This window comes from Mesocricetus auratus, unplaced genomic scaffold (assembly GCF_017639785.1).
Source record: "Mesocricetus auratus isolate SY011 unplaced genomic scaffold, BCM_Maur_2.0 Super-Scaffold_100025, whole genome shotgun sequence".
NCBI lineage: Eukaryota > Metazoa > Chordata > Mammalia > Rodentia > Cricetidae > Mesocricetus > Mesocricetus auratus.
In genome coordinates, this window is record NW_024429206.1 from 16,091,127 (window position 1) to 16,111,284 (window position 20,158).

At 52.4% G+C, this 20,158-nt stretch overlaps 1 protein-coding gene across 3 annotated transcripts in view; it reads right to left on the reverse strand.

Moving 5' to 3' along the window:
• The window catches only part of Scarb1 (scavenger receptor class B member 1), a 73,808-nt gene that overhangs the window by 21,358 nt on the left and 32,292 nt on the right, over nucleotides 1-20,158 (reverse strand). For all 3 annotated transcript variants that reach the window (XM_013120965.3, XM_005080605.4, XM_005080604.4), the window contains exons 2-6: nucleotides 7,142-7,299; nucleotides 5,803-5,944; nucleotides 4,237-4,440; nucleotides 2,646-2,741; nucleotides 1,090-1,205 (exon numbers count right to left, since the gene is read on the reverse strand). In XM_013120965.3, the coding sequence (XP_012976419.1) occupies nucleotides 1,090-1,205; nucleotides 2,646-2,741; nucleotides 4,237-4,440; nucleotides 5,803-5,944; nucleotides 7,142-7,299 (716 nt within the window). The remainder of the gene's footprint in view (nucleotides 1-1,089; nucleotides 1,206-2,645; nucleotides 2,742-4,236; nucleotides 4,441-5,802; nucleotides 5,945-7,141; nucleotides 7,300-20,158) is intronic.

The window sequence follows — 20,158 nt, forward strand, 5'->3', positions numbered from 1 at the left end:
AAGCTCCAGGTGATCCAACGCCCTCTTCTGGCCTCCACAAGCAGCTGCACACATGCACACATAACCCACACAGATACACATAATTGAAAAAAGGTAACACTTTTTAAAAAGTAACAAAGTTCTTGCTTTGAAAGTTCCCCATGGGAAGCAGGCACCAAGGCACAGACTTTGCTCGCCCCATCATGGCTGGGCTGTGCTCACACCTGGCACGGAGCATAGCCGTCTGTGTTAGCTAGAGAGGCAGAGGGGTCTAAAGGTCAGCCCCGTGTGTTACCAGGCCAAGGCCACCTCCAGCGTGGCTAGAATGGAACACCCGCTGGGCTAGGGCACCACTTGGGAATGGGCTCAGACACACCAGGTCTTCCCAGGCAACAGTCGGGACCCTGGGATGGTGAAGCCCAAGCTACAAGGCCTCAGCACACCTCTGAGGCAGGGGAGTTGGAGAGTGACTGAGAGGGATCTTCACCTCGCAGTCAAGGCCCCAGAGACCCCAGCCCTCCAGCTCCACGTCACAGCTCACCTGAGACCCTGACCTTTTCCTGCCATCACCGTCACGACAGTCCCCAGCAACCACCCGCTCACAGCCTCTCTGGGCTCTGCCTAAGCTGTGGCACCCATGAAAAGTCAAGGTGGTTAGGCTACATGCTTTGCACTCTTAGACGCCAGCGGGGGGCGCTGTTTGGGAGGTTGATGAACTTTCAAGGTGCAAATCCTCATGTAACAGAAATCCAAAATAAATCTACCCCCACCCTCTACTCCCCGGCCGGTTGGGAGGCAGAGGCAGGTGGATCTCGGTGAGTTCGAAGTCAACCTGGCCTACAGAGCTAGTTCCAGGACAGGCTCCAAAGCAATACAGAGAAACCCTGTCTTGAAAAACCAAAACCAAACCAAACCAAACAAACAAAAAAATAAATCCCCCCACCCGCAAGTCATATCTGTCAGGTATTTTGTCACAGTGGCAAGAAATAACTGAGCCATAGTACACAGAGGACCAGGCATTTTGAGATCACACCCCAGGAGCTACCTGAGTGAACCCTAAATCATCTCAGAAGCAGATTCACCTGCAGAGCGTGCCCATGCAAGCTTTACCTGCAGGCCTCTGGACTGAAGAATTCCAGCGAGTACTGGGGTGTCATGAATGGTGCCCACATCTGCCCAGAAGTCCCGTTGATCATGTTGCACTGCTCCGAATGCCAATAGTTGATCTGTGGGAGGACAGGACAAGATTCAGCCTTGAGGGACAGCCAAGGCTTGCACCCAACACATGCCCCTGTGCAGATATCATCATACCCAATCTGGCACAGAGCAGGCTGTGTAGACAGAGCATCCAGCCCAGTCCTGCTCCCCACAGCAGGCCTGAACACACAGCATTGTTGGGGGACTCAGTTAAGCCATCCATACAATGGGCCCATTGCCCACATCTTCCTACTCCCTCCCCAAGTCAACATACACACCCTGCAAACAAGGAAAGCTGGGAAATGCCAGGGGAGCTATTAAGGTAACAACAGGAGCAACCAAAGACCTGGAAATGGAATCCATCAGAGTGCCTACCTCTAGTTGGGGAGATAAGAACTCAGAACCAACACTCGAGCCAGCTATGGTGGTATGTGCCCTAAATTCTAGCACTTGGGAGCCAGAGGCAGGTGAATGGATCTCTTGTGAGTCTCAGGCCAGCCTGGTCTACAGAGTGAGTTCCAGGGCAAGCCAGGGCTACACAGACAAACCCTGTCTCATAAAACTAAAAATAGCCGGGCGGTGGTGGCGCACGCCTTTTATCCCAGCACTCGGGAGGCAGAGGCAGGCGGATCTTTGTGAGTTCGAGGCCGGGCTGGACTGACAGCCTCCAAGACAATACAGAGAAACCCTGTCTCGTAAAATCAAAAAAAAAAAACCTAAAACTAATAATAATAATAATAATAATAAAGAAGAGAAAGGAGGAGGAGGGAAGGAAGGAAGGAAAAGAAAAAGGACAGGGACACCGAGATGGCTCAGCAGGTAAAGCTTGCCTACCTAGGGTTCCCCAGTGAGGGGTGGGAGCATGGTTCAGAGGTAGCACTTCCACCCCAGTGAGGGGCTGTGGGTGTGGCTCAGTGGTAGAGCCCCCACCTAGAATCCCCTAGTGAGGGGCTGGGGGCATGACTCAGTGGCAGAGCCTCTGTAAAGAATGCACAGGGCCTGGGCTCCATCTTCAGTAATTGACAAACACAACAGCACAAAAACACAATATATGCAAAGATGTCCTCAGGAGAAGAGCCAGCTGCAAAACAGCACACAACAGGATTTCTGTGTATTCAAAGAAGGAAGGAAAACACATTTCTCTGGATACACAGAGGCGTGGCGGTGGGTAAATGGCCAGGAAACCGGGTCCCACAAGCAGCGCTGGGGGTTTCCGGGTGGGTCTAGCAAGGTGCTGGGCCCCCATTGTCTTATCTTTATGGGAATGTCTTCCTGTCTGCCTTGTTAATGGAAACGCAGGGACAGAAGAGTAAAGAGTTCCCAGCAGAAGCTATCAAGGGACAGTTCCTAGACCTTTGAAGTCCTCGGCTGACCCTGACACCCTCTCCAGAGCATTTGCTGTCCCCCAAGGCTTGTCCCCAATCCAGTCCGTGCTTCAGGGGATGGGGACTGTCTCCCCTCCTGCTCACCTTGCTGAGTCCGTTCCATCTGTCCACCAGGTGGATCTTGCTGAAGTTCTGGACGCCTGTGAACACAGTGAAGAGCCCAGAGTCCGAGTTGTTCATCTGCAAAGAGGCAGGGACAAGTGCCGTTAGCCCTGAGTTGGGGGCACAAGACCTGGACACAGGCAAAAGCCTGCCTGTTCTTCAGCTGTGAAAGGGTCCCCTCACCGCTGCACTGACTCAGTGATGGGGACAGACCCAGGGTCTCACTAAGTTGTCCAGACTGGTTTTGAACTTGTCATCCTCCTGCCTCATACTCCCATGCACAGAGATGGCAAGGCTACTCCATCAGGCCCAACAGCTAATTAAGAAAGAAAAAGGCACTTAAGTGGGGAATGGTGGCACACACCTTTAATCCCAGCACTCAAGTGGCAGAGGCAGATGGATCTCTGAGTTCGAAGCCAGCCTGGTCTACATAGTAAGTTCCAGGACAGACAGAGCTACATAGAGACCCTGCCTCAAAACAAACAGACCAAACAGAAAAGAAAAAAATAAAGAAAGCATTCAATACAAATTCCCCAGGGTGCATGGAAGGGTCTAGAAGCTCAATGGAAGGGCCAGCAATGGTAGAATAGACCAGGGGTCACAGAAGCGATAGCTCTGTCAATCCCAGAGAGGCTAAGCAGAACGGCTGGGGGAGCAGGACTTGGTGGAATGTGTTCTGCTCCTGTCTCCTGGCCTATCCCCACAGGAGCCCCCCCCAGGAACCCCAACCTCAGCTGTGAGGAAGAGAGAAGGATGGGGGTCTGTACAGGGGGTACTGGGAAGGGCAGGTACAGAAACAGGGCTCTGCCCAGGGCTCCTGACTGTAAAAGCTCTGACACTGGGCATTCAACTGCTGCCCATCTTGTTACATGTTCACCCCACAGGATCCTCACCTGGGAGACGTGGTGATTTCCTATAGCCTGCTCTCCACAAGACTATATGTATTTCTATTGTATGTGTATGAGTCTCTATGGCTGCATGTTATGTCTATGCACCACGCACACGCAGCGCCTAAGAAAGCCAGAAGAGGGCATCAGATCCCCTGGAATTGGAGCTACAGATGGTTGGGAGCCACCATGCGGGTGCTGGGAATTGAACTTGGGTCCTCCTGAAGAGCAGTCAGTGCTTTTAACCACTGAGCAGTGAATTTCAACTATGCCCAGTAATAGCAGGTCCCGGAGATATGGGTGACTGGGTCATGCCACTGACCCTCACTACAAACGCACCCCATCAGCAGACCCCTTGGAGAAAGCTGAGCCGGAGCAGGGAGGTGAGGTCAGGGGTCAGATCCTACCTCAGGTTACCGAAGGTCAAGACTAAGTGGGCACCTCTGAGCAACACTGATGGGACATGTGTCTCGAGAACCCAGTTCTCCTCCTCCTCCTCCTGCAGCAAAGCCTCCAATTTTCTAAGCTGAACCCCAGTCACATCCCTTGAACTGGATCAGTCCACACCCAAGTGCAACACTGGTGCTCTGTTTCACGAGCTGCTAATTTACCGATTTTGCTCAAGACGATTTGTTGGGTCTTCGCCTGGCTTTCACGAACAGTCTGTGAGGACGCAAGATGCTTACCTCAACAAACAGGCCGAACTTGCCCTTGATGGGGAACATGTCTGGGAAGTACTTGTTGATAAAATTCACGAAGGGATCCTCATAGCCCCACAGGATCTCGCCAACCGTGCGGTTCATAAAGGCACGCTGGCCCATGGTGGCCAGCCCCAAGGTCATCATCAGCTTCAGGCCTGCAGACTTGTCCTCCATCATCACCGCGCCCCCCTGCAAAGCCGAGGGCATGGAGCTAGGGGGGTGGACACGGTGGGACACCCTCAATGTGGACCCTTCCCTCCTGGTCCTTGTTGTTGCCAGGGCAACGATGCCCAAGGGGTTCCGACTACGTGAACTTCCGAGGCAGTCACAAGGCTCAGGCCGGGCATTCGGAGGTCCTACTCTGCCACTGTGACTGCAGAGCCACACCTGAGGCCTGGCAGGAGCCAATGAACCACCAGGAAACACTCTGCAGAGCTGGGACCCAGCACAGACTGTTGCTGTTTCTTAATACTTAAAAAGGAGCCGTGTGACAGACGTGGTGGTGTACGCCTTTAATCCCAGCCCTTGAGGCAGAGGCAGGCGGATCTCTGCGAGTTCAAAGCCAGCCTAGTCTACATAATTTTGGGACGGCCAGGGCTGCATAAGTGAGACTCTGTCTCAAAACGATGATAATGGGAAAAAATGATAATAAGTAAATAGATAAATAAATAAAGATTAAAAGCAAAAATTCTCCCTCCAGCTCCATCGGTCCTTGGGGGGGCATTTCTGACAATGGACCTGGGGTTGGCAGGCAGCCAGACATCACCTAATTGTGTTGCCTTCATTAAGTGTTAAAAAAGAATCTTCCAAAAGGCGTGAAAGTCAGACCATGGGGTCTGACCCTGGCCTGGTGAGGCTGTCCCATTTGGTGACTGAGACTTTGTCCTTGGGGAGGGTCCTCCTGGCCCCTCTGTGTAAATGTCTGATGGGGGACGTCCTTCTGTATGCTGTGAATATATCGGTTGATGAATAAATGCTGATTGGCCAGTAGCCAGGCAGGAGGTATAGGCAGGGCTACCAGACTATGAGAATGCTAATGAGAGGGAGGCATAGAAGCCGTCACCAGAGAAACTGCTGGGAAGGTAGGAGGCCATGTGGAAATACACAGATCAATAGTTATGGGTTAGTAATTAAGAGAGAGCTAGCCAGTAAGAAGCCTAAGCCATCGGCCAAACAGTTTATAATTCCTATAAGCCTCTGTGTATTTATTTGGGACTAAAGGGCTGCGGGACCTGGCTGGAAAGAAACTCTTCAAATGTCCTGCCCTCACTCTTGCTCTGAGTTGAGTGGGTCCCAGCATGCACCAAGGCACTGACCCAGCAACTCCCAACACAGTGTGCTCAATAAATGGCTACTCTTCCTGACCCCACCCGCCCAGGTCACGTGACCCTGTCACACTGGTCCCCTGTGGCGCTGACATTCAGGCTTCATCAGGGACCCCAGTGGAGGCCCCGGAGTCTCAGGTGGGAAGTAAGACGGTGAGAAGGATGGGGTGGTCACTATGGAGACAGTGGGGGAGAAAGTGGAATAGACACAGGGCCACAGCCTCACCAAGACCAGAATGTTAGGCAGTACAATGTAGTCACTCTCAGAGCCGTGGGACCGGTCAGGCTGGAAATGGAGGCTGCGGTGCTCCACGAAGGATACAGTATCATTGTCATTGAAGGTGATGTTGGCCTTATGTCTGAATTCCCTGTGGAGGCACATTGGGTCAGCTGGGTGTGTAAGGCCACATGGATGCTCCCACCAGGTCCCAGCACACCCTGGGAGCCAGGGACCCCAGAGTGTTACTGCACTGATACCCAACAGCACCAAGTCCAAGCTTGCATCCTCTTGTCTATTATATACCCCAGCGTCTGCCCATGGCAAGACACTGCCGCCACCAACCAGCCCTTCTCTGCTCTCCCTCACCTACCTCCATGCTCTCTGAGCTCCTATGGAAAGCACCCCAAGTCCCCACATCTCCCTTCCACTCGGTAATCAGCACCCAGCACCAAGCGGATATCCACACAGTCAGCATTTACTGAGAGCTTATTGCAGGCCAGATGCTAAAACTAAGAGGCTCAAACTAACCATCTCATCTGGTCCTTGAATGCACCCACAGTGGGTACTATTATCTCCATCTCACAGATGGCAAAACAGGCCTATGGAAGCAAAACTCGTCCTAAGACTGGAGGACCAAGCAGCCTCTCTCATAGTCCATAGTTTCAACCACAAGAGCCCAGGACTGGGACACGCGCCACTGAATGAGTCCCTACCGCTGGGACCCCAGTTCTGCATCTGTAGGGTGAAACAATAATACTCCCACCTCAGCATGTGGCTGCACCCGCTAGCAGGCAATCCCCAGGTCCTGCAGTTCTCAGCCCCAGGGAACCCCCACCGCAAGCTGGCTTCCTCACCGCTTCCCAGTGCCACGGTTCCAGGGTCACATGTCCCCCTCCATCTTGAAGTCGCAAGCCTCCTCACACAGGCCCACGCAGAGCTAGCTACACAGGTTGAGTCAACTAAGACACAAGCACCCTCCATGCTCTCTGTCCCCTGCTTCCTTGCGGCCCACTTCTCTGGGGCCATGTTAACTGGTTTCACTTCTGCACCATTGTCTAACTTTCCTGACTCAATAGCAGTCATTTTGCCCCTTTCATGTCCTGTGCCCCCCCCATGAATACACACGCACGCTCGCGTACACACACACACACACACACACACACACACACACACACACACACTCATGTTAGCGCTCACCCCAGGCCCAAAACATCACTCCTTAAAGAAATGGTCAGCCATTATGGCCTCCCCACTTCTGTTCCTGGTCCACTGCTGGAGCAATGTCCAAGGCTCAGCACAGCAGACCCCCACCACCACAGCCCCCCCTCCCCAGGCCTGGTCTCACCTGTAGACATAGGGTCCACGCTCCCGCACTATTGGCTTCTCACCCTTTAGGACCTCGTTGGGGTTGACCACCTCGAAGAAGTAGACGGATAGGTAGAAGGGGACCGGAATCTCCTTCCACATCCCAAAGGACAGGCTGCTGGGGTCTATGCGGACATTCTGTAGGAGAGACACAGGGAGGAGCATGAGGAGGGCTTCCCCACCTAGGCTCACAATGGCTGCCTGAGACTGGCCTGTGCCAAGGGCGCCCCAAAAGGCAGACAAGGTGGCTGTGGTGACCTGAATGGGAATGGCCCCCATGGGCTTCTAGAGTTGCATTCTTAGACCCTAGCTGGTGAACCGTTTGGAAGGATTAGAAGGCGTGGCCTTGCTGGAGGAGGTGTGCTGCTGGGGATGGGCTTTGAGGTTTCAAAAGCCCACTCCAAAGCAGGGTGGTGGAAGTATCCCTCTTTAATCTCAGTGCTCGGGAGGCAGAGGCAGGGGGATCTCTCTTAGTTCGAGGCCAGCCTGGTCTACAGAGTGAGTTCCAGGACAGCCAAGGTTATACAAAGAAACCGTCTCAAAAATAAAATAAAATAAAACAAACAGCAAATAGTTCTCTCTCTGCCTGTGGATCAGGATGTGAGATCTCAGCTACTCCTCCAACACAGTGCCCACGTGACTCGCTGCCATGCTCCCCGCCATGATAATGAACTAGGCCTCTGGAACGGTAAGCAAGCCCCCAGCTAAAGGCTTTCATTCATCATTTCCATTCTTGATTCGCTTTGATTTGTTCCTTTGCTAATCCGTTTGTTCCTTTATTCACTCATTAATTCCTTCATTCGTCCCCTCATTCATTCATCAAGCATGTTGTGAGCAGCTACTCTTGACAGGTCAGGTTCCAGGAGTGGCAGACAGCCGTGGAAATGAAACAGACTGTGTGTCTCCAGCCTTGTGGGGCTTTAACTCAATCAGGGAAACATGGCCTCTGTGCATCGGGCGGGAGGAAGCCAGTGCCACGTGCCGGGTAGAGAGAGCAAGGACAGGGAAGAGGACTGGCTTCTTGACAGTCACCAGCTCCGAGGGCCAGAAAAACACCAGGCAGGGCCAGGGCTCAGGGCTTGCATAGCACGCAGGCAGCCGTGGATTCAGTCTCCAGCTATACAGAGCAGACATGGTGGTTCAGGGCTGTCATCCCAGCACTTGGGATGCTGAAGCAGGAAGACGGTAACTTTGAGGTCAGCCTGGGATACATGATGAATGAGACTCTGTCTCAAAACAAAACCACCAATTTTCCCAAAGGCTAGAAGGAAGAGGCGGGCCATTCCCTGACCTCTGACCACTGCTTTCCATAGAGTTGAGCCCCACCCCCAGCTCATCAGAGACAGCAATGTCCAAAAGCCAGGTCTCCGGGAGTTTACATCACCTCCCACTGTCTTTAAACTAGGCCTTCCAGGACAAGGACAGCCACCCCCTGTCTCCAAACAGCCAGAAACAACAGGTGGAGGCCCCAGAGCTGGCACGTCAGGGGTGGACTCCAAGGCAGGCAGACACTGGGTCAACACTCTCCCAGGCCAAGCTTATCTCTCTGGGCCTGGGTTTGTTCTTGAATACTACAAGGCCCTGTCACTGAAGCCACACTGGGTCTAGCCTGTTCTCCATGGGACTCAAGAACGTAAATCGTCTTCTGAGTATGAATCCCCAACTAGGAGAGGCTCCGGCACACCTTCCTACAGCTGTGGCCGCCACTTAACTACAGCCTGAATATCTGGCACAAATAGAGAGGCATTTCAGGGCCCTGACAGCGGCAGCCAGAGTGTCCCTGGGTGCCCCATGCCAGGCCTGGCCCTCTATACTGTACTTCCCATTCCTGGCCAGCACCATAGCCCTTTGAGGCAGCGACTGTCATAGTCACTTTACCCTGGTGACATATGCCAGGGACCAAGCACAGAGTCCACCCCAGGGGCCACTAGGAAGTTTAAATGGGAGTTGACAAGGAGCAGTGACTAGATCAGGCAGGCCCCGGGCATCACACTGTCGCCTAGTGAAAAGTGACCCTCCCCACTCTGTCCCCACACTCACTCAAGTAGGTGGATTCTGGCCCACTGTGACTATAGAATCACTTTTTTGTTTTGTTTTTCCAGTCAAAGAAACTGGAGACACTAGACCAGCTGACTAGATAACAGTCGTGAAACTCAAGGCCGAACTCACTTGATTGCCAGTCTGTCCATCCCCCTTCCCAAGGCCAAAGATCATAGCCCTAGGACAAAGAGCCAGGATGAGTCCCTAAGGACAGTGCTGCCTCTGGGTATCCCCTGGGTACAGCCCAGCAGGCAGGAAGGCTTCCAGGAGAGTAGAGTGGGCTGGGTATTGAACACCTGCCTCCATCCCGTAAGTGCCCCACTGCCCAGTAGCCCCTCAAGTTCTTGGTCAAGGGGATCAAAACAATACAGGCTGTTACCACAGCTCTTGGTTGCCCACCAGAACTTGCTGGTAGGTAAGACTACTGCTGAGGCTACCACACACACACTGGCCACAGAACTTAGAGAAATCACATTGGTACTGATCTGGGAGCTGTTCAGATTTCACAGTGCAGGAAGGTGCTATGCAGGCTGCTGGGGTAGAAAAATCCACCAGCCGTCTCACCCAGCTGTGACCCCTGCAAGCTACCATGATAACCAGTCTGGTAAGATATGCCCGAGGATGCATTAGTGGCGTGAATATTATGGGGGTAACCAACCACTTTCCGACTGGATTTAAGGCCTGCTCTACAGGGTGAAAAACATGTCTGATACTATAAATCTGGCCAAGAACCAATGACTGAGAGCTCACAGGCTCCAGGGGGTGAATGTACTGCTTACTGTGCTATTAAATGGACAGAGTGTAAAACTGCAGCCCCCCCCCCCCCGCATCTACGTGTATACTGGTCACAGTAATTGGATTCGGTGGGGGAAGGAAGGATGGATGGATGGATGGATGCTGGCTGTGGTGGTGCACACCTTTAATCTCTTTAATCCCAGCACTTGGGAAACAGAGGCAGGCGTGTCTCTGTGAGTTCGAGGCCAGACTGATCTACAGAATTCCAGGACAGCCAGCGTTACACAGATAAACCCTGTCTCTAAAAACAGAAGAAGAAGAAGAGGAGGAGGAGGAAGAGGAGGAGGAGGAGGAGGAGGAGGAGGAAGAGGAGGAAGAGGAGGAGGAGGAGGAGGAAGGGGGAAGGCTGGTTGTGGTGGTGCATGCCTTTGCTCTCAGCGCTCAGAAGACAGAAGCAGGAGGATCTCTTTGAGTCTGAGGACAGCCAGAGCTACATAGTGAGACCCTGTCTTCAAAGGACAAAAAAAGCATATACAGATATAAAGTTAAGAAGGGCCTGTAGAAGAGTAGCAAGTATATACCATTTAAATACACTGTATGAATGTTTTAATTCCCTAAGAATAAATAAACGATACTATACTTAAAAGAAAAGGCAGACAAGGGCTAAAGGTGTAGGAAGGGAGCTTGCCTAGCAGGTGCAAGACCCTAGGTTCAGTCCCTGTCACCGTAACAAGATGGACGAAACGGGAAAAACTGAAATTAAAAGGATCTAGCTGAGTGCTGGGATGCACGATTGTTACCTCGGCATTCAGGCAGCTAAGGCAGAAGGTTGGCAACCTTGCTGAGGCCAGCCTGGCTGCTGCACAGCAATCATCCGTCTCACAATAGCAAGAGAACAAAACAAAGACAAAACAGGCTGTGCCAGGAAAAGGCCCCGGGAAGGAGTTCCAGCAAAGGCTGGCCAGCTGTGGGAGCGTGCCGGGCTCCGTGTCCACCCATGGCAGGGGTGTTTGTGAAACGAGGCGCTAGGAAACATCTGGAGAGCCCCTGGGAGATTACCAACCTACCTCCGGCAACATAGGGCAAGCCCCACGGGTGCTCATGACTCCGGGTGTGATCTGATGGGTTAAATCAGTTCCATTCCTAGCACTGAACAAAGCAGGCACAGTGACCCACACCTGTCACCCCAGGACTCCAGAAGCAGAGACAGGAGGATCAGGAGTTCAAGGTCATCCTCAGCTACATAGTGAGTTCAAAGCCAGCCTGGGCTACAAAAAAGCCTGTCTCAAAAAGAAAAGGAAAAAGAAGGATGCAATTTAGTACTACAAGAGGCCGAGAAGGCAGAAAGCAAAGCACACAGTCCTAGCCGGGCGTTGGTGGCGCACGCCTTTAATCCCAGCACTCGGGAGGCAGAGGTGGGCGGATCTCTGTGAGTTCGAGGCCAGCCTGGTCTACAAAGTGAGTTCCAGGACAGCCTCCAAAGCCACAGAGAAACCCTGTCTGGAAAAACAAACAAAAAACAAAACAAAACAAAAAAGCACACAGTCCTACTGTGTGAGTCCTACTGTGTGAAGCTCCAGGTCAGACAAGGCTAGCATGGCTCAATAAAGGTTTTTATTTTTTCAATCACTGCAGTTACTTATTTCAGTATATGGGTAAGCATGTGGGTTTGCACACGCCAAGGCACATGTGTGGAAGTCAGAGGACAACCTGTAGAAATTGGTTCTCTCCTTCCACCATGTGGGCCCCAGGGACTGAACTCAGGTCATCAGGCTTGATGCAAGTGCCTTCACCCACTGGGCCATCTCCCTGGCCCCTAAATTGTATATCCAAACTAAAATTCACCCATAATTTAAAAAAAGACAGGGTGTAATTTCCCAGCAACTGTGCAGAAATAGGAAACCTAAGCAAAATAAATGAGGCACAGACGAGGTCCACAGCCTAGGGAGTCAGCCCGCAGCCGTGTGTACACGTGAAGTAGATCATATCTGTGCAGTGCCCAGTGGCTCTGGGGAGCCCCTGTTTGGCACAGCACCCAGAACACCAGCTTCCAAATGCTGACGGCCAACCCGGGGCAACCTCCCAGCCAAAATGACCTACATCCCAACTGCAGTATTTCTGACTCTATACTCTGCCCTGATCCTCTAGGGTGGATTTTTGGATACAATGAGGTTCATGTAGTCTAGGCTGGCCCTGAATCCTCTATGTAGTTGAGGATGACCTTGAGCTCCTGATCTATTCCTGCTTCCATCCTTCAGTGCTGGGTTACAGGAGGTCCTAGGATGTCATTACACCAGGGCTCTTAGTGGTTTAGACTTTTATTTGTTTGTTTTTAACTTGAGGTGGCTCAGCGGTTAGGAGCACCTGCTGTTGTTCCAGGAGACTGAATTCAGTTCCTAGCACTCATATTGGGTGGCGGATGGCTCACAAAACTGTAACTCCAGCTTCCAGGAGGTCACCCTCTTCTGGCACCTGCACACACTAGACACAGACACAGACACAGACACAGACTCTCTCTCTCTCTCTCTCTCTCTCTCTCTCTCTCTCTCTCTCTCTCTCTCTCTCTCTCTCTCTCTCTCTCTCTCTCTCTCTCTCTGAGCCATTTCATTTCTCTGGCACCCCCCCCACATGCTATGTTTCAAATGCTGGCCACCCACACATTCTAGGAATGTCACAACCCATATCAGAAAGACGACATCCCAGTTTGAAAACTCTGTCCTAGAGGAACTCTCAAGGTGCAAGAGCCCAGCAGAGCTGTGAAGAGGTCCCCGTCTGGAGCGGACTGGCTCCCTTCCCCTCCCAGAGGGCTCTTAGGAAAGCTGGCAGGGCAAGCTCCCCAAGGATCCCACTTGGCTCTTTTGGTCACAGGGAACTAGCCAGAATCTCAAAAGCATGGGGTGATGGGCGGTTCCCGTGAGAGCAGGTGGCTGGGGTTGCGGGAGACTGAAGTAAGAAATGCCTTGAGCCCAGTGATTAATGTGGGGAGCATAATGCCTGCGGTGGTGTGGCCTTTCTCTTATCTGAAGCTCAGGGTTCAATATCTTTCAAAAACAATATTTTTTTTAACTTTGGAATTCTTTGGCTGACAAGATGACTCAGCGGGTAAAGCACTTACCCTCAAGGCTGAGGCCTGGAATTGGGTCCCTAGGAGCCACACGATGGAGGGACAGAACCCACTCCAGCAAATTGTCCTCTGACTTCTGCACATGCTCTAGCATTTGCATGCCCACACCCCTACCAAAATGACTCTTTAATCATAAATTTTACCATGTTACTATTGAGCCCCTTCCTCTGTCTGGCCCTGGTGGCATCTCTAGTGTCATGTCCTGCCACTGTCCTCATCACGCCATCAGGCTGGCATCCTTGCTCTGCCTTAGACGCTCGCACACTCTCACGTAGACCCTTGCATGGCTGCTTCTTCTGTCTTCAATGTGTTTGCCAAGGAAGCCTCGTAGTCAAAGCCCCGAGATATGTGTCTGTGCTCAGGAAGGCCCACACAGCTCACCCTGACGCCCGAGCTCCCTCACCCACTCTTGTTTTTTCCGTGGCACTCCTTGCTTTCCCAGTCGGGTTAATGAACTCATCCTGTGTACTGTGTTTCTGTCTGCCTGCCAGGTCATAAATCCCACCAATGATGCTCACACTGCATCCGTGACCTTTAGGCAGCGCCAGACAACTGGCAAGACCTCAGAAGACTTGGAGGAAGGAGCCGAAGCCAATCCTGGAACACCATAATCCACCAGTGTGGAAAACAAACCCCTGAGAGGACCCGGCATCCTGTGGGCACCTTTGACATAGTATGATCTTGAGAACAGAGTTTTGATGGCTCAGTGGTAAAGTTCTTACTTCGTAAGTACAAGGGCCTGAGTTTGACACCCAGCGCCCATATACAAAGCCAGGTGCTTGTAATCCCAGAGCTGGAAAAGTGAAGACAGCAGGATGCCTGGGGTAAAACCCAGATCCTAGTGAGAGATCCTACCTCAAAAACACAAGGCAAGGGAGTAGAGAGGTAATTTAGTAGTAAAGAGCATTGGCTGTTCTTCCAGAGGACCCAGTTCAAATCCCAGCTCCTACATGATAGCTCATAACCATCTGCAACTTGCCAGGTGTGTGTGCACACTGTACACAGACATACACGCAGGTAAAACACCCATATGTGTAAAGTAAAAATAAATCCTTAAAAAAAATAAGGTGAAGGCCGGGCGTTGGTGGCGCACGCCTTTAATCCCAGCACTCGGGAGGCAGAGGCAGGCGGATCTCTGTGAGTTCGAGATGAGCCTGGTCTACAAAGCTACACACAGAAACTCTGTCTTGGAAAAAGAAAGGTGAATTGGACCTGAGAAAGCAACACTAACATTGAGCTCTGACCTCTGCACACATCATGCACACAGGTAACATGAATAGCGGCATTTGGAGATGCCAGAACAGAACCCCAGTCCTCACAAAGACTAGACACACACAGTGCCTCTAGCCTAAGAGATTTTTTTTTCTTTTCTGGTGTTTTGAGATAGGGTTTCTCTGTATTGTTTTGGAGGCTGTCCTGGAACTCTCTCTGTAGACCAGGCTGGCCTCGAACTCACAGAGATCCGCCTGCCTCTGCCTCCCAAGTGCTAGGATTTAAGGTGTGCGCCACCACCCGGCCTAAGAGAATATTTCTGAGCCCACCCAGGGTTTAGACTCTTCAGATCCAGGTTGAGGCAACAGCCTGGGACGTGGGATGGTAAAATGTCACACCTTCATTCTCAGCAATTTGTCTATTTCTCCATTAAGTGATTCCCCCCCAATCTTTTTAAATAGATACTCTTGGTTCCACAAGCTCGAACCTCCCAGCTGGTCCCCAGCCCTGTGCAGGACAAAGTGGAAGGACCCTTGACTTCCATACAAGAGGTGTGCAGCAGGCCGCGTGCCCCGACTGAGTGCTGGCCAGAGAACGAGAACACGGTCCCGAGGGCTGGTGGGGACCCAGTCAGCCCCCGAGGGGAATGGGGGAGTTTCCATGTGGGGAGCCTTGCCAAACCCTGTCCCAAACCCCAACCCCCTGGGCCAAGTGTAGCCAAAGCACGCAGGCTGAGGCTTGCACGTGACACCTGAGCTCCAGAGAGGAGGGAGTGACCGCCCCTGCCTCCTACAGCCTCTTGGCTCCCATCCCCGCCCACAGTGTCACCTCCTCTCCACCGCACATCCTGTTGTTCAAGGACACTCACGGGTCCATCAGATCCTTGCCTTGAAAACTCCAGCAAAGACCTTATTCTTATGCTTAGGATCAGGGTCGGAGGTTTGGTCTCTAACTAGAAGCCATATGAGATGGGATGGGACCCTTACGGGGCGTGGCCTCACTGGGAACCGACTGTGGGGTGCAGACTCTCTTCGGCTTCTGGTTTCCCCACTGCGATCTCTCTGCCCACAGATGTTTCCAGCAGTGTGCAGCGGCATGAAGTGGCCTCCTCAGAGGAGGGGGTGACACTAGCGTCAAGCCTGGCTCCTTCATTACGGCCACACCACCAGGGTAACACACAGGGATTTCCTCCTCTGTCGGCAGCCATCAGCTGCCCCAACCCCACTCTGCAAGCCTTGGGAACCCCAAAATGCACTCCAAGTACCTAATAGACAGGAAAATTGAAGCAACCTCCATGTCCATGAGGGACTGGGTGTTTCAATCAGTTGCTTGTGTACCCCCAAATACATACTAGGCATGTATTGAGTGCCCAGCAGTAACCTGGGTGCCAGGGTACAGCAGAGAATAAGTCAGCTTGCCTTCCAGAGTAGAACAGGATGGGGTGGCTGGGTACCAGATAAACAAACGCTTTGGGGTCTGGCCTTTAATCCCACCACTTGGAAGGCAGAAGCAGGAGGATCTGTGTGAGTTCCAGGCCAGCCTGGTCTCCAAAGCAAGTTCCAACGGCCAGAGTTGATACACGGAGAACCCCTGCCTCAATAAATAAATAAATAAATAAATAAATAAATAAATAAATAAATAAATAAATAACAAAAAGAAATACTTTGAGCTGGAGGTGGGCTTTGGGCCACCCAAACCAAAGAGAACAGTGGTCCTGGGATGAGAGGGCATTCTGACTGTAGCTGTGGCCAGGGTAATTCTCAACTAAAGGTTAGCCTGCAGGAGCCAAACACACCTGAACATCAGAGACTCCATGCAAAAGAAAAACAAAAACAGGCAGAGATGATCAAGGCCCCCACCTGAGGTGCTAGGAACCTCAGGGACCATCTGTGTGGGTAACAAGATACTTAGGCACACTTCACCTCACCGACTCTCTGACCATGTATCACAGGCACAGCACCAGGCCAGCAAGCCTGTCCCACGAAGATCAGAGATGGAACCTAACTCAGGCACTGTTCCCAGCCCTTCCAGAGACTTCCCAGTGGCTCAACTCAGGTGTTGTGGCTTCATGAAGCAATCATTAATCTGACCTAGGAAGTTGCAAAACCTGATCCCTCCCCTAGGAAACACATTTTAGGCTCAAAAACACAGTTCTGGACCTAGCAGTGGTGGTGGCGGCGGCGGCGGCGGCGGTGCACACCTTTAATCCCAGCACTCAGAGGCAGATCCAAGCAGATCTCGCTGAGTTTGAGGTCAGGGTGTTCTACAGATGAGTTCCAGGACAGCCAAGGCTACACAGAGAAACTCTGGCTCAAAAAAAAAAAAAAAGGAAAAACGAAAACACACAGTTCTAGTCACTGCTGATGATTTCACCAGGCCTGGTTCAGGGCTGAGGCAGACCCTGCTCCCCAGAGTCAGCCAGTCAGTCACAATGTCTCAGCCATGTGGGGCACCAGGCACACAGGGAAGATGGGCCCCAAGGGACAATCCAGCCAGCGGTTTGGAGACACCATACGCCAGGGAACGGGCTGGAGAGGTGGTTCAGCGGTTAGGTTCACCGGCTGCTCCTGCAGAGGATCTGTGTTCAGTTCCCAGCACCCTACATGGTAACGCATGACCATCCTTAGCTCCAGCTTCAGGGGACCTGGCACTCCCTTCTGGCCTCCACGGGCACTCAGGCTTACGTGTGGCGCATAGGCAAAACACTCACACATGGAGAAAAGAAGAAAAAAGAAAAGAAAATTCACAAGGAACCTACACCTGTCCCTAAAACAAGACGAGAGATGGTATGTGTGGCAGGCCTGACTCTCGGCCCCTCCCACAGAGCGCTCACTCACCCCCTTCTCAGCTGCTGTCCCTCCTAAGTCCGCCTCAAGTCCACCCACCCGTCCAGCTGCCTCCAGCACCGGTCCGACCCCCGCCACGCCTGCTTGGACTAGTGCAATAGTTCCTCCAGGCTTTCCTGTTCTGACCTGCCCCTGTGCTGCCTGCTCTCTCCCAGAACCAGAGAAATCTGTCCATACGGAAGTCAGAGCAAGTAACTCTCCCTCCCACCCTTCTGGGTCCTCCCTGTGTCTCAAGTCGAGCACCAAATCCCTGGCAATGGCCAGCAGGGTCTTGCATAGTCCCTTTCCCCTGTGTCATTGTAACCTCCACCTCTCTGTACTACCTTCCTAGCTCACTGGCCGTGTGCCCCTAGTGTGCCCCTAAGCTCATGGCCTGTTGCACTGACCCTCCCATGCCTAACACTCGGGTCATCGCTCATCTTCTGCACGGAGACCTCCCCATCTCCTTCCACAGCCTCCGCCAAGCCCCCAGACGCTGTGTGCAAGACCTGAACCACAGCAGTGAAGGAAACCAGACAGGACCAATCTTTGTAACAATCAGTCCCTCCCCACCACACGCCTCCCACTCCAAAAGTTCCTGTAGCTTCAGGGACAACCCCCCACACACACACATATGCACCCAGAAATCCAGTCCTGATGGAGAGAGCTACAGCAGCCACCCTGGATCCTGAGGCAGCTTTGAGATGGAAAGGCACACATAAAGATGGGTGGCCTGGCCAGGCAGTGGTGGCGCACGCCTTTAATCTCAGCACTCGGGAGGCAGAGGCAGGCGGATCTCTGTGAGTTCTAGGCCAGGTTGGACCAACAGCCTCCAAAACAATATAGAGAAACTCTGTCTCGTGAAACCAAAAAAAAAAAAAAAAAAAGACGGGTGACCTGTGACTTCATGAAGCCATCCCACCAACTCTGGAAATGTCCCCTAAATTCACAAAGAGCTCTGTGCCGTATACCAGCGTGGCTAAAGGGAGAAAGACTGACCGTCTCAAACGTTGGCAAGGATGTGTGACAACTGGAATGTGCTTACGTTGCTGTGGGGGTTGGGGGGTGTTGGTGCCATGGCTTTGCCTAATGGAGCTGAGTACCTGCTCACCGTGACGCGGTAGTCCACTCCTACGTCATCCTGGGGAAGTGTCAGTACCCACCCACAGCCTGTCCACAATGTTTTCAGTAGCTTAACACACAAGAGTGACACCACTGTCCACATGGCCACAGGCTAGAACGCTCCCTACACGGCAAAGGGTGTGGCTGCTGAGTCCCTCAGGCTATGGAAAAACTGGTTTCTGCTTCAGTGACACACAGGGCCCAGCATCTCTAGGGACAGAGGTAGAAGGTGGCCTCAAGATACAAGCCTTCTGACCCCACTTTGGCCCCCAGTCTGACAGGACAGGGAATCTGTTCAGGTATGAAAATCAGGGCCCCAGGGAAGAAGGATATGCTGGCTCCATCAGAAGGTCCCTCTCGGGTCTCTTGCTGTCCCTCCAGGGCAGCTTCAGGACCTGGGGTCTTGTCAAAAGCATCCTCACTGCCAGTGGGTTTCTCTGAGAAGCTCAGGAAGGCCCCAGGTTGGGCCAGGAGTGGACCTGTGTATGCATGATTCACTGAGCCACACTCCCTCTGCTCCCAAAGGGAGCTGCAGTAAGGACTGCCCAGACAAAGTCCTGCAGGGGAGAAGTCCCCACAGTGCTGAACAGAGCAGACTCATTCGTATACCAAAGGAGTGTGGACAACGGCTGGCTGGCTGTCAGTGGGTAAAGCCTCTCGGGAAGTCTGTGAGGCCGGCTTTTGCTCTGGGGCCTACTACTGGTTAACAAATTTCTGTTGAGCAGTGATTTTCCCACACTCGATAGCAACTCTAAGTCTCAAGTTGCAAGGGCCAGGCATTAACACACTTGCATGATGGTATGTGCACAGGGCCCTGGCTTCGTGTGTGTGTGTGTGTGTGTGTGTGTGTGTGTGGTGTGAATACACATATATAAACACACACGCGTACACTCATATCTCATCCCAACATGGGCACAGCCTAAAGACATCCTAACCCCACAGCTCACGTGGTGGATCTACCCACTGACACTCCTCCTTTGCCCCGGCCCAGAACAGCACAGGCTGAGAACCCTCAATCATTCATTCATTCATTCATTCATTCGTTCATCCATCTATCCGATCGCTTTCATTCACTTCAACCTGCCCAAGCCCTCCCAAGGCCCCGAAACTGGAACTTAGCACAGTGAGGCAAAGTGAACCAAACTGGATTCTGCCCTCAGGGAAACGACTGAGTGGACAGGAGGACCCTGCTAATGTGCATGACTCAGGGACAGGAAGCACTCGGCATCAGATGCGTTTGCAGGCATGTGGTGGCGGCAGCATCAGCACCCTTGGAAGGAGCGTCACACAGTGCAGCATCGCTGAGAAACAACCATTAAAGCAGACTGTCATCTGGTCCCTGGAGTCTGTCACCCACTCCCACCAACCCACAGTCTGTCATCCATCGTAAGTGCCACTCAAATGAAAGCATCAGCAAAAGGCTCAAGGATGATGCTTCCAGAGACTTCTACCACAGCCCTGAACTGGAGCCCACTGAACAGGGGCCAGTTTGCTCAGGACATGACCCAGCAACAAGCAACCAGCTACCACCGGTATGCATCTCACCAGCTCAGGCTGAGCTGCCCGAAGCCACTGCAGAGCAAGGGCCAGGGTCCCTCCTTAGAAACACAGAGACAAGTCAATGCAGAACCCAGCTCGGTTTAGGAAGCTAGCAGAGAGCTGGGTGTGGTAACTCACATCTGTAATCCCTGCACCCAGGAGGCTAAGCCGAAGGGATTGCCGTGACTTCCACGACAGCCAGAGCCTGTCTCAAAAGAGAAAGGAAGAAAAAGAAAAAAGAAAGAAAAGAAAACGGAAGAAAAAGTGAGAAGGCTGGTTACCCTCCAGGTGCCCCAAGGGATTCTGGGAGCTCTTGTTTCTTGATCCTGGTGCCAAAGTGTCAGGCTCAAGGCAATGGCTATCATTTACCAAGGGCCAAGCCCGGTGGTGAATGGGCATC